This window comes from Maylandia zebra, unplaced genomic scaffold (genome assembly GCF_041146795.1).
Source record: "Maylandia zebra isolate NMK-2024a unplaced genomic scaffold, Mzebra_GT3a scaffold11, whole genome shotgun sequence".
Classification (NCBI taxonomy): Eukaryota; Metazoa; Chordata; class Actinopteri; order Cichliformes; family Cichlidae; genus Maylandia; species Maylandia zebra.
The window spans coordinates 1,495,733-1,514,728 of NW_027490041.1; the positions used below are offsets into that span (position 1 = coordinate 1,495,733).

At 43.4% G+C, this 18,996-nt stretch overlaps 1 protein-coding gene across 1 annotated transcript; it reads right to left on the reverse strand.

Moving 5' to 3' along the window:
• Nucleotides 1-1,965: 1,965 nt before the first annotated feature.
• On the reverse strand, nucleotides 1,966-13,190 carry LOC143415886 (uncharacterized). Its single transcript, XM_076881303.1, has 4 exons — nucleotides 13,081-13,190; nucleotides 8,678-8,783; nucleotides 3,424-4,020; nucleotides 1,966-3,098 (listed from the first exon to the last, which is right to left on the reverse strand). The coding sequence occupies exons 2-4, from the start codon at nucleotides 8,693-8,695 to the stop codon at nucleotides 2,412-2,414; spliced, it is 1,302 nt and encodes a 433-aa protein (XP_076737418.1). The 5' UTR covers nucleotides 8,696-8,783; nucleotides 13,081-13,190; the 3' UTR covers nucleotides 1,966-2,411.
• Between the last annotated feature and the right edge of the window lie 5,806 nt (nucleotides 13,191-18,996).

Below are 18,996 nucleotides of genomic sequence, written 5' to 3' on the forward strand. Positions count from 1 at the left end.
CACCTCTAGCTCAGTCCCCTCCTGTCCTCCAGGCACCTCCTGTAGCTCAGTCTCCTCCTGCCCTCCAGTCCCCTGTAGCTCAGTCTCCTCCTGTCCACTCACCTGTAGCTCAGTCTGCTCCTGTCCACTCACCTGTAGCTCAGTCTGCTCCTGTCCACTCACCCGTAGCTCAGTCTGCTCCTGTCCACTCACCCGTAGCTCAGTCTGCTCCTGTCCACTCACCCGTAGCTCAGTCTGCTCCTGTCCACTCACCCGTAGCTCAGTCTGCTCCTGTCCACTCACCTGTAGCTCAGTCTGCTCCTGTCCACTCACCCGTAGCTCAGTCTGCTCCTGTCCACTCACCCGTAGCTCAGTCTGCTCCTGTCCACTCACCCGTAGCTCAGTCTGCTCCTGTCCACTCACCCGTAGCTCAGTCTGCTCCTGTCCACTCACCTGTAGCTCAGTCTGCTCCTGTTCAGCCTGTTTCCCAGTCGCCTGTCCACCGTCCCATTCAGTTTCCGGACCTGCAGCCACAGCACCCAGAGCCAGCTGTGAGCTCTCCTGCTCCTCAGCCAGGGGTTTCCGCACCCGCTGGCCCGGCCTGTCTCCAGCCGGAGGCTTCAACTTCGACTGCTCAGGCCTCAGCCTCGGCTTCAGCTTCGCCCGGCCCGGCCTCTGCCTCGGCTGCACCCACGCCCGGCCCGGCCCGGCCTCCGCCTCGGCTGCACCCACGCCCGGCCCGGCCTCCGCCTGGGCTGCACCCACGCCCGGCCTCCGCCTGGGCTGCACCCACGCCCGGCCCGGCCTCCGCCTGGGCTGCACCCACGCCCGGCCCGGCCTCCGCCTGTGACCTCGAACTTAAGCAGGTCGTAAAGTATGTGCAGCTCAATAACTTCATAATCAGACCCTGTGGTATCTAGGCAGCAGAACAACTAAGAATAACAACTACAAATAATGTTTTTAGGTTTCTGTTGTACTGCAAGGTTCTGTACAGGAGAACCAAACCAAGAGCAAATATTACGTCTCATTTACACCTGAGCACGAAGAGCCATCAACATTTAGCAAATTGAATCATCTTTGTTTAGATGCAAGAAGAATCATATAGAAATGAAAAAGTAGAAATAGAAATCCAGAGCAAAGATATCCTCTAATTCAGCGTAGCACATGTGCAGCTGCTGCGATTCACGTAAGCATTCGGCTCGTCGCTGTTGCAGATTTTTCTCTCGCTGTTCTGGCTCACAGCGCTGCAAACACAAAAATAAATATCCCCAAAGGTGTGAAAGGGAGCTAATTAGTAAGAGTATTGTTACTCTCCGCAGGAGTAGTCCAGCAGTAGAAATCAGTCCAATAACAAGGTGTGTAACATCTAGCAGGGTGACAGAAAAACCCAGGGTAACTTCTAAGGACCTCAACGTCTCTCTCACATTGTGTTTTTTAAACATGCTTCCATTTGTCACTTCAGTCTTTACTCTGAAATACAGGAAGAGAAATCATGGCTGAAACAATTTCTCATGAAACCAGGGGTGTGGTCCAACAGTCAGTTTGGTGAGGAAGGTTCCTAACTGAGAGAAGTGACCCAGAAGTATCTGTGTAGCAGCCACAATGAATCCAGATCATGAGCTTTATTAACTGATCAAAGTCTCTTCTTTCATCTTCTGTATCATTCAGTTTGCATTGGTAATGCCCATTATTGTAATGCTTTTTTAAGACCAGCAAAACTTTATTTCACTTTGGGTTAGCTGGGATAAGTGATGGATGGAGGGAATTTTACTTCAGCCACAGAAATCCTAAACAGGAAGGAGGAGCAGAGTTACAGTGGATCACTATCCAGCAGGGAAACAAGGTTTATTTCAATTTCTTGGCCATGAGTGAGATTTACTGAGTGGGCAAATTAGGGAGACGACACCATCAGATCCCGAGCCCTCCATGTGTTAATCAAGAGACGGCTGCTGTGCTACATCCATAAATAATGAATAAATTAGGAGCTAAAGCTGAAAGGACAGTTTATTTGTACCATCTTCACGTGAACACATTCAAGAACATCACAGATGAAGAAACATTAAAAACTTCCACACTACATAAAGCAAGAAAAATAGTTTTTCTTTCAGGTGGTTTCAGAAAAACAGAAACATCAAACATCTCCAAGACTCTCTTTGAAAGAACTAAAAACCTTTGTTCTCATGGTCCAATCATGAGTGAACTCCCCGATGAAGCCTTGTGTGCTAAAACATGTCAGAGTTTTAAAGGTTAAACATGAATTTCCAAAACGTTTTGCTGGAGAACAATGAACTATTTGACTGAGTTTCAATCATTTACAGACGAGCAAAACCAGGACAGAGAAAAAAGGACAAAACTGACTCAGTAAAACACAGAAAAGAAGATCCCATGTAGATCTGTATTATGTAGAAGTTCAGCCCAGCAACCAGTTCAGTTCAAAAAAGGTTAAATGATTCTATCTGAACTCTGTGGAGCCTGATCTCAAGCTTTTTGAGTCTGACACAGAAACCAGAGGATCTTTCTGTGTCTTCAGATTCACTGTGATCCAGTGATGGGAGTGATTTCAGCCCTGAGTGATCGCGCTGATGTTTGCACAGAGCAGACAATGAGGTGAATGTTTGGGCACATTGGTAACAGTGAAACAGTTTATTAGTAACGTGGGATCGTTTGTGTGCAGAGTATGAACTGAGATTCCTGAAGCTCTTGTCACACTGGTCACAGCTGTAGTTTCCTTCCATGTGTCCACGTTCATGAATGTTACGACTACCTGAATGTGAGAAGCTTCTCTCACAGTGTCTGCACTTGTGTGGTTTCTCTCCTGTGTGGACTCGTTTGTGTGATTTAAGCTGACCTGCAGTGGTGAAGGATGACCCACACTGATCACAGAGGTGCTTTTTAACCCCACTGTGAATCAGTTCATGTCGTTTTAACTCACTTGGTGTGGTGAAGCTTCTCCCACATTCTTTGCAGTATTTCAGTTTGTCTCCAGTGTGTCTACGTTGATGTACTTTTAGGGTCTTTTGCTGACTGAAAGTTTTTCCACAGAGGTCACAATGAAAGTCTTTCCCACCACCACAGTGATGACAGGGTTGAGAACTGGATCCATCTGTGTCGCTCTGCTTCTAAACAAAGACACAAAGACAGTGTAAGTCAGTCCTTCAACATTTGTATCCTGAACGTCGCCTGAAATAAAGAGCATCTCTGCAGACGTCCAACTACATTTGACTGTTTCAGTTAACACACTCAGTTTACTGGGCTGCAATAACTACAATACTACCACCATAATACTACAGTAATACTAAAATCATAACTGAAAGGAAAATCTGAATAATCACTCAGAGCTGCTTTTCCATGCAGTAGAATTGCTAACATGCTAACACAGTTTAATGAGCAGAGTTGTTCCAAACAGTCAGGCTAAAATGACAAGATAACAATATAAATACATACCTCACAGTAGCTGCACTTGTAGAGTCTCTTTCTGGTGTGGATCTGTTGGTGTTGTCTCAGGTGACGTGGAGATTTAAAAGTCTTCTCACACAGGTCACATTGATAAGGTCTCTCCTCAGTGTGGGTAAACATGTGTCGTTGCAAGTGTGTGTGAGTTGTAAACTGTTTGCCACACTGTTCACAGCAGTACACATCATGTCTGGTGTGAATGCGTAGGTGTGTATTTCGGCTCCCTCTCTGGCTGAAGGTTTTTCCACAGATGTCACAGCTGTATGGCTTAATTCCAGAGTGGGTAACTAGATGCCTCTGTAAGTGGCTACTTTGAGTAAAAGCTCTGCCACACTGATCACAGCTGTACGCTTTAACTCCACTGTGGATGAGTTGGTGTTGTTTTAGGGAACGCTTCAAGGAAAAAGACTTTCCACACAAGTCACAGCTGAACGGTCTCTCTCCAGTGTGGATGACCTGATGCTGTTTCAGTGAAGCCCTCACAGTAAAACCCTTCCCACACTCGTCACAGGTGTGTTTTTTCTCTCCCTTTCTTCTGTGAGGTTTGTCGGCCTCCTGAGAGCGCTGACTTCTGGCTCCATGTTGGTCCTGCAGTGACAGAGATACAAACAGAGGCAGTGAGTGAAATGCAGTCGTGGAACAAACTCAACCTTCAAACTCCATTAACACTAGTTTTAAACCTGAAGGTGGAGCGTGGCACCAAACACCTTAAAGGTCTCTTATCCCCACCTGCTGGTAGTTCTAACACATTACATCCAACCTGCTGTTAAAGATAATTCATGACTGTTCAAACACTAAACACACACACACACACACACACACACACACACACACACACACACACACACACACACACACACACACACACACACACATTATTTTATAATTTAGATTATTTTGTTGTTTCCTATTACATATTTCTATAATTTGTATAGATTTATACAGAATTATTCAGTGATAATAAATCCTATGTTTGTTTATTCTAAAGGAACCCCGTTAGCTTCCACAACAGATGTTGCTCGTCTTCCGTCAAATACTCACATAAATTATTGCACAATAAAGTGGATTCAAGATATCCACATAATTTCACTCTTACATCCACAGTGAGGTTTCACAATTGTTCAAATATAAGCAATCAATAATAATAATGATAATATCAATAACATTGAGGCACATTACACAAATTTCAAAAACAAATCATGTCTTACAATATTTACAACAACTAAAAGCTCTGTAAATCGGCTTTTAAGTGTTCATTGAAGTTTTGAATAATTCTCTAATTTTTTAAGGCAACTTATTCCACTTAAAAGTTGCTCTAAATGTAACAGTTTTACAAAACGTTACTTTTAACTCGAGCATTTACTAAATTGCAGCTTGTTGAAAACTGTGTAATATGATGATGTATTGCATCTGGATACTGCAGCTGAGCAGAATAAATGTGGTGTGTTTAACAGAATTGCTTTCTTTAGAACTACAAGTAAGCCATAGAATATTTTAGCCTGTACAGGAAGCCAAGAAAGGTTATTATGCATTTTATCAATATTAGTATAGTATGAACATCTTCACACATCTGGACGCCTTATTCTGGACTAACTGAAGTCTGTTAAGATCTGTCTTATTAGCTGCTGACCAAATGATTGAACAATACTCCAGATGAGACATTACTAGTGCATTAATGACATCTTTCATAATGAAGAAGTGATACACAAAGAGCATTTCATAGCCATAGCTATGCCTTGTCGGCAGAGTTATGTGACATTAGTGATGTTTGTACTTTCAGCGTTAACTTGGTTTTAAAGCCTTTAAAATATACGGCGTTCAATAGGCGACATTAATCTGACAGAGAATGTGATGATTTTGTGGATAATTAAAGTCAGTCATATATCCACAAACACAACAAGCTGAAAGTCAGTGATGCTGCTCGGTTTGCAGTCCTGAACATCACGGCACAAGCAGGATTCACTGCACTGTTAATGTGAGCTGTGTTATATTGCTGCCTCTGTTCGGTGGTGTCGAGCCAAACGCACTTTAACGTGTGTTTGAACGAGCTGACGGTTCACTCGTTAAGCTGAAAGAAAGATGCTTTAATCACAGCAGTCACACATGTGTCCACTGCACCATCTGGAACTCTTCTTGTTTACACTCGTAATAACACAAACACTAAATCCTGCTTCTCTGGTGCTGTTGTGTAGCAGTGTGTACACCTGAGACTGTCACCTGTCTGTCTGTCCTGCACTCTCTCTCAGTTTCTTTCTCTCTGATTGTGGAATAAAAGTATGAACATGTGTTTATAAGTTACACTTGTGTTTGAATCCTGCAGCTTATCACACATTTGATTTCCATGTGTGACGACTGCAAGTGTCCAGAGTGAGGACAGACTGAGGGAGCCACTGCTGCACATCATCTGTGAGGCTTTGCAGCCCTGATGATCCACCAGGACAAACTCAGCAGTGTGTGAGGAAGAGGAGGAGGAAGAGCCAGCAGCAGCTGACAGATGGAGAGAATAGACAGACTGTTCCCTGTTTGTGAAGGACTGCTAGGAAAGTTTAACATAACTGTCTGTGCTGAATCAGTCTTATTAGGTAATGTTCAAATAATGTGATCATCCCAGTGTTTCCAGTGTGGGAGAAAGTACTCAGGGCCTTCAAGTTACACACTATGAAAGGCAGCAACAAGTTTAATGTTCAGAAACCTAAAGTCTGTATCAGCAGCAGGATGGAGCTAAAAATAAATGTTGGTTTCAGTTCTATGAAGCTTGGAGTCTGTGAAGGTTCTCAGTCATCCAGGTCATCGTAGTCAAAGGAGCTTGCAAAGAAAAGCGTCTGGACTTCTTTAAGTTACTTGAAGACGTTTCACCTCTCATCCGAGAAGCTTCTTCAGTTCTCTCTCTTCACTTGCATACCCACCACGGAGGCCGAGGAGACTGTCAGAAAATGACTACAAGAAGACAGCTCCTTGGAGGACAGGACCAACTTCACAGCCGATCAGATTTGCACCCTGTTAGACCTCTGCCTCACCACTACATATTTCAAATACAACGAAGGCTTTTACAGACAAAAACATGGCTGTGCCATGGGCTCCCCCGTGTCACCTATTGTAGCCAACCTTTACATGGAGGAAGTGGAAAGGAAGGCTCTTGGCTCTTTCAAAGGAAGAGTACCCAGCCACTGGTACAGATATGTGGAGGACACCTGGGTCAAAATCAAGACACAAGAAGTGGAATCCTTCACTGCGCACATTAACACTGTGGATAAAAACATCAAGTTCACCAGGGAAGACACAAAGGACAACTGTTTGCCTTTCCTGGACTGCGCTGTGCACATTGAAGAGAACGGCAACCTCAACATCGAAGTTTACCAGAAGCCCACACACACGGACCAGTACCTCCTCTTTGACTCCCATCACCCTCTGGAACACAAACTTGGAGTAATTAGGACCCTACACCACCGAGCAGAACATGTTCCCTCTAAGCCTGAAGGAAAAAAGAAGGAACACACACATGTAAAGGAAGCACTCAAAACGTGCGGCTATCCTAAATGGGCGTTTTTAAAGTCAGCAAAGAGGCACAGAAAAGAAGACCAGACACCAGCGAGGGAGGATAAGAAGGACAGACGCAACAACATTGTCATCCCCTATGTAGCCGGTGTATCAGAGAAACTCAGGAGAGTTTTCTCCAAGCATGACATCCCGGTGCATTTCAGACCCAGCAACACACTCAGACAAAAACTGGTTCACCCGAAAGACAAAACGCCAAAACACAAACTTAACAATGTGGTGTTTGCTGTACAGTGCAGCGAGGAATGCTCAGACCTCTACATTGGAGAGACCAAACAGCCACTTCACAAGCGCATGGCACAACACAGAAGAGCCACCTCCACAGGACAAGACTCAGCAGTCCATCTGCATCTTAAGGATAAAGGACACTCTTTCGAGGATGCCAATGTTCACATTTTGGACAGAGAGGACAGATGGTTTGAAAGAGGAGTGAAAGAAGCCATCTATGTCCACTGTGAGCGACCATCTTTGAACAGAGGCGGGGGTTTACGACACCAACTCTCTGCCATCTATAATCCAGTTTTGAGATCCCTTCCCAGACGCCTTAACGCCCACTCACATCCTGAGCCATCTGATCTCAGGAATTCGCATGATAAGGTGGGGCCAGGTTTCACAATGAACTCACCCGAAACTCTGGCTGATTGGGACCCACACCCAGTTTCACACCTTGGCTCAGGCGATTAGAGGATCATCAGGGGGTCCTTTTGTCCCTCTGTGGGGGGTCACTCCCACTAGGTTTATATCTGGGACTCTCCACCATTTGACCTTAGAACTGAAGAAGCTTCTCGGATGAGAGGTGAAACGTCTTCAAGTAACTTAAAGAAGTCCAGACGCTTTTCTTTGCAAGCTCCTTTGACTATGAAGCTTTGAGTATTTTGGATCAGCAGCTGCTGTGTTTGTTGCATCATATTGCTGTAACTGTTTATATGCTTTATATATTCTGAGCTAAGTTGATCTATAGTGTTACATCATATTCTATAAGGATGTTATGTGTTTGTAGACCTTCTGCCCAGTTTGACCCATTTAGCAGAAGTCAGCCTGTTTAAGGCTCTGATATCTATTCTGTGTGACTTACAGCAGTTATGACATGGTCTGATTTTCTCACCCAATAAAGGAATATTTCATATATCAGTCTACTCTTCATTCTATCAGACACAGTTATCACAGCTCCTACATTTGCTTTTTACACATATATGTAAGCATTGAGCCAAATTTAGTAATGCCAACAATATAATAACTATAATATTGGCCATATTATATTTACATTACCACAGTGAGGTGACTTTAGTCTCATGAACAACATCAGCTAATTGTTATTTACAGCTAATCTTAAACGACTGTTCAGCACAGAAATGAAGCCCAACAATCATGTTTCACAGTCCTGTGGTCTCAGCCTCAGATACTCATCAAATCACACAGAGCTCATGTAGAAACAAATGAACTAAATATGTTCTCCTTCATTTCTGTCAAACAAAGCTGTATGAAACGTTTCCAGCTGTTAGTACATAAACACATAAACAACAGCTGCTTGTTTCAGTGAAAATACATTGATGGGTTTTTAATAAAGTTGTGCAGCTGTAAAGTATTTTGTCTGGTGTCAATTCTATCGTCAGCTACATCGTTATGGCAAATGTTCAGATGTATATGGTGATAAATATCTTTGGTCATATGGTCCTGCTCTGTCTGTCACCTTCTGTGTTGAGCTCATTGTTTCCTCTGTAGTGGCTGAGCTGAGTCCAAGTAGCTGAAAATGTTCCTCTGCTGCTCCGTCAGACTCTCCTCCTCCTGCTGATCAGCTGGGACACAAAACAGATCTTTGTTAGGCTCCACACTGCACTGAAGAGTCAAAGTGTCTCATATGTTCATCTGACAAGTAAAAGAACACATTTTTGTTTCCCGAGGTGGGCAACTTGTTGGAAACAAACACAAAAGGTTTGAGCACTGATACCTGCCATTGCTGCCATTGAAAGATGCAACGCCAGCAATGTGGATTGGTTTGAGTCTTGACAATCCACATTGCTGGCATCTTTCAATATGTTGAATGCACCAGTGTAAGTGCAGCCACTCAGACTCAATGTGTTCATAGAAACAGGTGCAGATGTGTCAGGAGTTCATCCAGCAGTAGCTATGGCACTTGGCCACAGGGGGCAGCAGTGGACTGACCTGCATTCGAGACTGCTCCAGCTGCTCTGTGACAGTCAGTAGATCTGCTACAAATTGCAGATCATATGCAAGTTTTGGAAATGACATTATAAATATTCCTAACTTAGCCACGGCAGCCATGTTGATGTATTACCTATATTGGCTGAAAATGTTCATTTGCAGAGAAAAGACACAGGCAGACTGTGCTTACAGGACAACAACAACAACAATCTTTATTTATAGAGCACATTTAAAAACCAACGGCATGCCAAAGTGCTTAACATAGAACAAATTAACACAAGTATAATCAGAGTCATAAAAATAAAAGTGTAGAATTATGTTCACAGGAAAAAGCCACCAATAGAAAAAATATAACTACAGCACATAGCTATAGCACAATATAACTGTGCCATCAACACACAATGGGGATAAGACATACACAGTGCAAATAAAAAGCAAGATAGGAAAATTAGTAAAATAAATCACTGCAGACAAGGCCAGCATTTAACCGGTAGAAAACGCAAGATTAAACAAATACGTTTTAAGCCGTGATTTAAAAGATTGAATAGAGTCAGACGCCCGAATGCCAATCGGAAGGTTGTTCCACAACTCTGGTGCGGCCAGGGCAAACGCTCGATCACCTCTAGACTTCAGCCGAGATCTAGGCTGCACCAACAGTAACTGTGAGGATGATCTTAAAGCCCTAGCAGGACATATAACCTTAAGAGTTCCTTAAGATAGCTCGGTGCTGTGTTATTAGTGATTTTAAAAGTAAACAGCAGAATTTTAAATTGGATACGGTATTTCACAGGCAACCAGTGCAAATCAGCTAGGACGGGAGTAATGTGGGCAAACTTCTTAGTTTTGGTTAGAATGCGTGCAGCAGCATTTTGGACTGTCTGTAATCTATGGAGAAGGGCAGAGTGGAGTCCAAAATAGAGTGAATTGCAGTAATCCAGCCTCGAAGTTACAAAGGCATGGATGAGTTTTTCCAGGTCTTTATGCGGGATATACTGCCTGGCCTTAGAAATAAGGCGGAGTTGGTATAAACTGGATCTAACAACAGCAGACACTTGTCTATCAAGTTTAAATGAGCTGTCAAGTAACATGCCCAGATTCCTAACAGTGTCGGAAAAGGAGCTAGTGAGAAAACCAAAAGCATCACGAAGTTTGGCACGAAGGACGTCACTGCCAAAGACCACAATTTCAGTTTTCTTATCATAAAGGATAAGAGTATTTGCCAGGAGCCATTGCCTGACCTCACACATGCACCCTCGAAAACTATTCAAGGACAAAGCTAGGTCATCATTTAACTCAAAGTAGATCTGAATGTCATCAGCATAATAATGAAAAGCGATGTGATATTTCTCAAAGATAGCGCTTAATGGAAGCATGTACAATGAGAACAGAGTAGGGCCTAACACAGATCCCTGAGGGACACCACAACAGACAGGTACAGCGAAGGAAGAGGAAGTGACCAAGTGAACCGAGGAGAGCCGATTGGAGAAGTATGATTTAAACCAATCCAAGGCAACACCCTTGATGCCTACAGTGTGCTCAAGTCTTGCCAATAGGATTTTATGATCAACCATATCGAAAGCTGACGATAAATCCAATAGCACTAGGACCGAGGAGCGTCCATTGTCAGCTTTTAGTAGAAGGTCATTGAGAACTCGGAGCAGCGCTGACTCAGTGCTATGATGTGGTTTGAAGGCCGATTGGAATTTATCATTAATGCTATTCTCATCCAGGTAAGCCTGGAGTTGAAGCAAAACTATCTTCTCAAGAATTTTGGCCAAGAACGGAAGCTTGGAAATCGGCCTATAGTTCGCATAATCATTATAATCGAGGTTCCTTTTTTTAAGAACAGGCTGAATTATAGCATGTTTAAAGGCTGATGGTACGCAACCAGAGAGCAAAGAAGAGTTCAAAAGGGACAATATACTAGGTCCAATTGCACTAAAACAGTCCTTAACTATACGAGATGGAAGAACATCATATACGAGATTAGTATTGTTCATTTGTTCAACCAGACGCTTAAGAGTAGGGAGTGAAACGGGTTCAAACTGATAGAAGGAAAAGGAACAGTCAGGGGTAAACGCAGGGCCTGTCATTAAAGGAAGAGCAGATTTAAGAGATGAGACTTTATCTAAAAGATAATTTAAAAATTGTTCGCAAAGAACCGTGGAGCACGGCAGCGGCATAGTGGGGCAGGGGTTGACCACAGAGTTAAAAATTTTAAATAAAATTCGAGGATTGTTACCATTGGTAGAGATAATTTTTGAAAGAAAAGCTGCTTTAGCCATTTTGGCAGCAGTTTGAAACTTCAAGCGACTAGTACGTAGGATGTCGTAAGATGCCTGGAGTTTATCTTTCCTCCACCTCCTCTCATCCCGCCGACACGCACGTCGTAGAGCGCGAACAGAGTCACTTAACCAACATTGTGAGTAAGTTCTGGGGCGCTTCGTTTTAATAGGTGCCACAGTGTCGAGGATGGAGGAACATGTAGTTAACAGGGTATTGGCAAAATTCTCAACCATATGAGGGGTAAGACAATCTGACGTAATAGATGCAGAATACACAAAAGAAGCAGAGAATTTCACCACAGTATCAGCATTAACAGTACGCACATCACATAATAACGTTACATGTTATTATGTGATGTTACTGAAATCATCATGAATAACAGGAGTGGTGATTCCTGTAACTTTGTGTATATAATTTGGCATTTCTTACTGATGTAGGCCAAAAATAAATACATACACTGAGCACCTGATGGCTTTGAACTTTTGTTGTCCATCTTCCATTGGTTTGAATTTTGCGCTCCAGTACAAACACAAATCCCCCAACCCGAGGATCAGCACAATTAACCTAACAGACCTACACCTTAGTTCACAGATTCACTTTGTCTAAGGTTGATTTCTGGGATTTCACACAACCCAGGATTCAGATCGTGAATCCATGATGGGCTTGGATTTACATCATTATAAATGAAATGTGCTCTACTTGGAAGCAGCCGGCCCCGCCCCTTTAAACCTCTCTGCACAGCCCTGCCTAACAGACCTACACCTTAGTTCACAGATTCACTTTGTCTAAGGTTGATTTCTGGGATTTCACACAACCAAGGATTCAGATCGTGAATCCATGATGGGCTTGGATTTACATCATTATAAATGAAATGTGCTCTACTTGGAAGCAGCCGGCCCCGCCCCTTTTGACGGGTTGTGTGAGACTTTAAATCATCAAACTGTAAATTATAGATTAAATTGTTATTGATCCTTTACCCCGAGTCCTAAAGTGTAGATTTATTTTCTTACTCTTCTTATATTTATTGTTTGTTTACTTGCACCGCTGTAACTGCAGCCTCGTCGTCTCGTCTCTCTATATGCTGGACTGTCTGTAGCGGAGATGACAATAAAGTTTACTTTGACTTCAGCAGTGCGCAGGCGCACCGAGGGCTCTCGCGCTCACTTTATAGAATTTAGAAAAAACATGGGTGCAGATTATAAGTCTGTACCATAATATCTGTTTGTTGTTTTTATTTTGTTTTGCGAGTTGGTTATTAGATGCCGCTCCAGCCAGCCAGAGACTCCCCGCCGCCCCGCCCTCTCCTCCCTGTGCCGCCAGCAGCAGGCGCACCTCGCAAACGGAGGGCGCCCTTACTCCCAGCAAATGGCTGATAGAAAACCGATCGGTGCCTACGAATTTCCCAATATGCGCTGGCATGACGTCGGGGAAGCATGGGTACGACCGATTATTTCATTTTTTTCTTGCCCGTGATGCCCCCCCCCACCACGATGCATTGTATTGGTTTGCACACTTACACACACCCAGCTGTGGTTTCCTGTTTTGCTGGACTCTGGAGAGCCCCGCCTTTAACGCTCTTCTCTCACAGAGAGCAACAGAAAACTTGGAAAAACTCCAGATTGACTGAACTCAGTTCAAAGTTACCTTGACACCTTTAGATGTGAGACGTAGTGATGGTCCGCTTGAAGCTGACGCTCCGGTGCGTGTGTCAGAAAGATCAACGCGCTGCTTCAGAAGCACCGTGTCGAGGCTTGATTCGTTTGGCCAGAGTCACGTGATCAGTGACGTCTGAAGCTTCGTTTAGAACGTACCTTTTTTTAAATCGAACTTTATTGAAACACAATGAGTATACAACATACAAACAGATGAAGTTTACAAAAGAACAGAACATGAACATACAGAACCAGGAGTAAAAAAATGATGATATGAGTAGGCGAAAAAAATCAACATATAAATATTGTTCTGAGAGGCTTTTTGTTGGTTGAGTCTGAAATTGATTATATGTACAATTCATATCCTTATAAAAAGGCAGAAATATGGTGTTTTATTAATAAACTTACATTTATGGATATAAAATAGCTAAAAGTATTAACAAATTTTTTATAAAAAACATTTATCATTCTTCCTGGGGAACTTAAAGAAACAGAATAAAACATTTTCCATCGTAAAGAAAACTCCCTTAAAATATGGACAATAACAAAACTGCTAAATTCTTCCAGAATCTCTGTGTAGAGGAACCAAAAGAGATGTGCCACAGTTTCTGGATGATCCCCACAGAAAGTTCAATTAGTATTTATGTCTCTTTTAAATGTTACCATATAGTGACTGGCTGGGTCACATTTATGAAGAATTTTATATGAGATTTCCTTCACCTTGTTCACAATTAGATATTTATGGGATCATCCAGACTGTCTTCCAGGTGATATCTGGAACATGTCGGTTCCAGTAAGATATTCTATATATGGGAGAGACATGATATCTTCTTGGAATAAACTACGTATTCTCTTATTGCTGTTACCAAGTTCCTGTGAAAAGCAGATTTTTCCCACTGCTGACTCAGCTGGATCAGGGAGAGTGACTGAGGCAGATATTGAGCTGTCAGTGTTTTTATATAACATTAAAGTCCCTGAGGGTATGGCACCAAGCACCATTGAGAATTCCCCAACACTGACGGGAAAATTATATAGTGTAAGGAATTCATTGTAAGTAAGTAGTACTCCCTCGTTAAATTTTAAAACTTAGTAGCGGCCGCCATTGTTGGCAGCTGAAATTTGGCTGGGCCGCGCTATGAATTCTGGGATATGGTGGGCCACGAAGGACACACCCGACCCCTCCTTCAAACTCGGGGGAAGGAAGGACGCATTTGAAGGAGTCGAGGAATCGGGACAGCCTTCGTCGCCTGGCTGTGACGTCATCGGCCTTCAAATGCGGCCTCCGGAGGATGCAGCCGACGTTTTGGGACACAGCTTGTGTGTCTTTGTTGGTCATGTGACCTCCCAGGGACTACACATGGAAACGAGCAGTTTAGCTCAAATCTGGCAGGTTTCCATCGTCTGTTTTTGTCCTGATGTCCATGAACATGAACACTGTCCCTGTCAAACACGTCCAGATAATCTGATCCAGTGTTGTTCTTCTTCTGTGGTGTTTGTGATGGAGCAGCAGCTGCTGATCCTGATGTCCTCCACCAAGGGGGCAGCAAATTCAGCTGACTGTCATCATTTATTAAAAAGATGTAACAATGTGACATAATGCAATATAATAGTGTCAGTTACACATTGTGGGTTGCACTGTGGCCAGAATGGACATTACCTCCTGCCTAATGGAAGCTGTCAGCCATCCTGCAACCATGAATTAGATAAGCAGAAGTGAAGGGATTGTTAACAACAATTTAATAATAAAATGTAATGTGATAGTTGCACTTTATTAGCTCCCCACAATCGTATGAATAATAACCATGAATGCACTGCATGCTCATAGCAAGTTCTTTAGGTTTAAAGTGAGATCCTGCTTTAAAGGGCGCTTCATCTGCTGGGAATGACATGTTTCTTCTAGTATGTAAGGCTCAGCCCATCTTACTGGGACTTACTTTTGTAGATCCACATGCTCTAAACCTGCTGCTCCATGATTGGTGCAGAAGCTTTAAGCTACTATTAACAAATAATGACCATGGACTTAGTTGTTACTACAATAACTTATCATTGAGCAACTTTTAATTTTACTTGTAAAACTATGCAAGTAGAATTGAATGGGGCACAGTGAGCTGAGCACAGGCCCACTCTGTGACACTCAGAGGTTTGTGGATATCATACTGAGAGTATTGGACACAGTGCAGCCAGCTTGCAGCCACTTTCCCACCACTTTAGCACAATGTTTACATGAGACTCAGCCACACTAATGTTCCTGGGCAGACATGTGGTGCAGCATGGCTGATGGCACTGTACCTGCAGCTGTCATGGACAAGAACCACTCAATACCTCACCCAAGCCAAGCCTGTGCTGATGTTGTGATCTGAGACCGAGACACTAACCCAGGATCATGATATGATGTTGTGAGAGTTTCACTAAGAATTAGCTCTGATTACAAGATTTCAACCTATCGTAACTCTAATTTGTATTTACTTCAGTTTGTTCATCTTGGAGCTGTGTGCAGCTGAGGACAGTCTTATTATTACCAGGTGAGGATATGTAACAGCCACAGTCTGTAGAGATGATGTCACCATGGAGTGGTGATGTCACTGGAGCTGCCAATATGTGCTCCAGCCAAAGCTACACCAGAGGGTTGTGCTGTGTAACAGGTTGGTGCAGGTGGTGTTATCTACATTTGAACATTAGGCAACAGTCTCATGAAGACACTTTCTATTGTTCACTAAAGACCAACAATAACAGAGACAAAGGGAGAGCAGCAGAACTAGTGCTAACAATTAGCACTGCTAGCCTGCCCACCAACACCAGCTAATGTTCTAAAAACGATGATCAATGATTTTGCTGTAACGGCTCCAGCTGTCTGTGTCAGGGACACGTTGGAGATGAAGTGAGTGATCCAGTGACAAAGGTTTGGAAAGCTGCAGTCAGCTGAGACTAAAGGAGTCACCTGACCGAGAGACCAAATGTTTCACTGAGAACGTCCAGATGAACAGAATCAACCTTTGGGATAATCTGTTCCACACATCCATGTTTCACTTACTGCATTATATTTCCTCATTGCTGTGCACACAGGCCTGTGGCTTATAACCAACTCCAAGTTCAGACTCAGAGGCTGCTGAAGCTGTTTTCTGGAACAGAGACGTGTTGGATATAAAAGCAACTCTTCTTTATGTGTCAGCACTGAGGAAAGGAGCAGCTTCGTTTCTAAGTGTATGAAGGACTGTAGCAGTGTGTGTGTGAGCTTTATTTCACAGACAGAACCATGTCAAAAACACAACTTCAGGTAAAAACAATACAAAATCAAAGAGTCTGATCAGAAGGATTAAACAGAGGAGTGTGGGACTGTTTTTAACAGACAGCAGGTTAAGCCAGGCTGGAGGAGTAAACTGAGCCTCGGTGTGAGCAGCAGTGTGTTTGACAGGAAGCTGAGATAAACAGTCTGGAGCCCATTTAGTGCTTCATATGAAAGTGTGAGGATTTGAAAGCAAATCTAAAATCAAGCAGGAGTCAGTGTGAGAATGATTTGTGCTTTTCCTCAGTCAGATGCTGGGAGTTTCAGTTCATCCATGTTCAGCGTGCTGTGCTTTGTGTAACAGGAGAATATGACAGTATAAATCAAGTCTTCATGTCACTGAAAGCCTCCACAGTCTGCTATGGAGGCGCATCAGTTTGGATTTACAAGAAGAACATTTCTTAAACCTGCCACAAGATGGCGCTCCAACAGAAGGGATGTCCACAGTGTAACACAGACACACACATACTGTGTGAATGTGTGAGTGAATGGGCTTTCAACACAAGGCTTCTGCTGCTACCTTTAATGACATAATTAGCTAACAAGAACAAACTGTTAATTACCACCAAAGAACGGCTCCAGATTTTAGCTGCTGACCATTTTGTGAAACGTTGATTACATCAGCTTATTGTTGATTTTTCAACCTTAATATCAGCTGCTTTAAAGGAGCCTGGTTCTCTCGCAGTAACAGTTTTCTTCACTAGATGCAGTGCAGGCACAGTCTGTGTTTCTAAACTACACACTAATGTTCATTGTTGTGCAGCTAAATCCTCCCTCTGGATGGGAAGAATCCCTGTCAGGCTTCAAACACCTGGCTTGGTGTTCTGGAGCTAATGTGTCACCTGTGAGGACTCTGAGATGAACACACAGCAGACACTTCAGTTCTCCGTCTGTGTGTCCTCAGTTTCCCAGCATGCCTTGGCTGTGGTGGTGGAGGTGAATGAGGGGGAACATGCTGCTCTGTCAGCACTCAGGTTTCATACCTGGTGATCTCAGAGGACAAAGCGGCGTTACAGCAGCGCACGTTGATGAGACCTGATGCTCTGAACAGTTCAGACTTCAGCCTCACTCTGAGAAAACAAACGACTGACTGTCAGCAGCAACTACACCTGCTCCATCAGTGACGGAGAGAAGAACTGAGACTGAGAGACATACAGCTGCAGGTCAAAGGTCAGAAACGCCCGCTCTTCGTACGGGTCAGGAGTTAGTACTGCAGAGGTCAGAGGTCAGCTTGCTGACAAACCATTTGAAACAGTTTGGAGCTAAAAGCACAACAGCAGAGGAAAGAAGAGACACTGCAGAGATGATGCAAAATATTGTGTTTTGTTCTCAGCTGTCAAAAAGTGTAACACACGTGTTCCAGCACAGCCTTTGTGTACTTTCACTTCTCCATACTGTCCATTGGAAATCCTGTTTGTTACTTTTTGATTTCAGTCCATGTGTCCAAAGCAAACTTCTGTCCCACACTTTCTCTGCTGACTCTTCACCGATGCTCAGATGATCTCAGATGATTTCACCAGAACTCATCAAAATTCGGGCTCCACAGAAACCCAGACGTCACTAAACAAGCGTAACAAGCAAAGTGAAAACTGGTCGTTCAGCTTTATTGACCAAAGATAAGCTCACATGTCACCTCATGACACAGACACTTATTTCCACAGCATGCACGAGGACTGACAATAAGTGTCTATAAAGCCACTTCTATCTGCCACACCTGTGCTTCTGTCATGGTTGCTCTCCTCTCACTCTGTCATTTATCCACAGTCTGCCTCCCTCTGCTCCGTCAGCTGACGTCCTCTCTACACCACCTGCTGTGTTTTATCCTGCAAAAACACATTTAAGAAGCGTTGCACCGAGTAACGGGAGGAACTGCTATAAAATCCATTTAAAGGAGGTGGTGCTGAGTGCTGTGACTGGGGTCCCACCACTGACATCACGGGTGGAGGACATGTTGGAAAACTGCTACAAAGTGCTGTGCAGCCAGCAGAGCTTACAGTCTGTCCTGTGTGTCATACAGGCTCTCACACTTAGTGTTTCTGTGACACATTGAAGAGAAGTTTGTGTTGTTCACAGTTGTGCTTGTACTGAGTGACAGCTGACATGACCTAACAGGAATAATGTGTCTGTGCTGAATGAGAAGTAACACACAATGAAGTCTTGATGCATCTCAATCATCCAGGAAAGTGAGTCTGTTGCTTCTGTTCATCTGGACGCAGCGTTTTGTGGGAGAAACGTGTCGTCATCATCAGGTGACGTCTTCAGTCTCAGCTGCAGGTTTCAGTCTTACAAACAGGACATTTGCATAAAGACTGAAAGCAGCTGCAGGAACGATGGGCTGGGAGCTCCGTTCCTTCATCTTAATTATGCAGATTCTCAGGACCATTGATCAACAACCACTGATCCATGTCCATGAGTCCCATTCACAGAGATGTGGGAATGGCTGCAGTCACAGCATGTAAGATGGAAATAAATGAGAAGTATTTAGCTGAAGTGGATTTGATTTATGTTACTTCTTTTTTAACTTGTAGTTCTACATTGGAAGATTATTGTGATATTGAAATATAAAAATACATTTATATTCTATTATTTTCTCAAAATAAGCGTCACACTCGTGGAAGCCGGTGT

Excerpts from the sequence above, each read along its gene's own strand:
- LOC143415886 (XM_076881303.1), bottom strand. Across the intron at positions 3,099-3,423 it reads ACAAGTGCAGCTACTGTGAG|AAGCAGAGCGACACAGATGG; the intron begins GTATGTATTTAT and ends GTCTTTGTTTAG.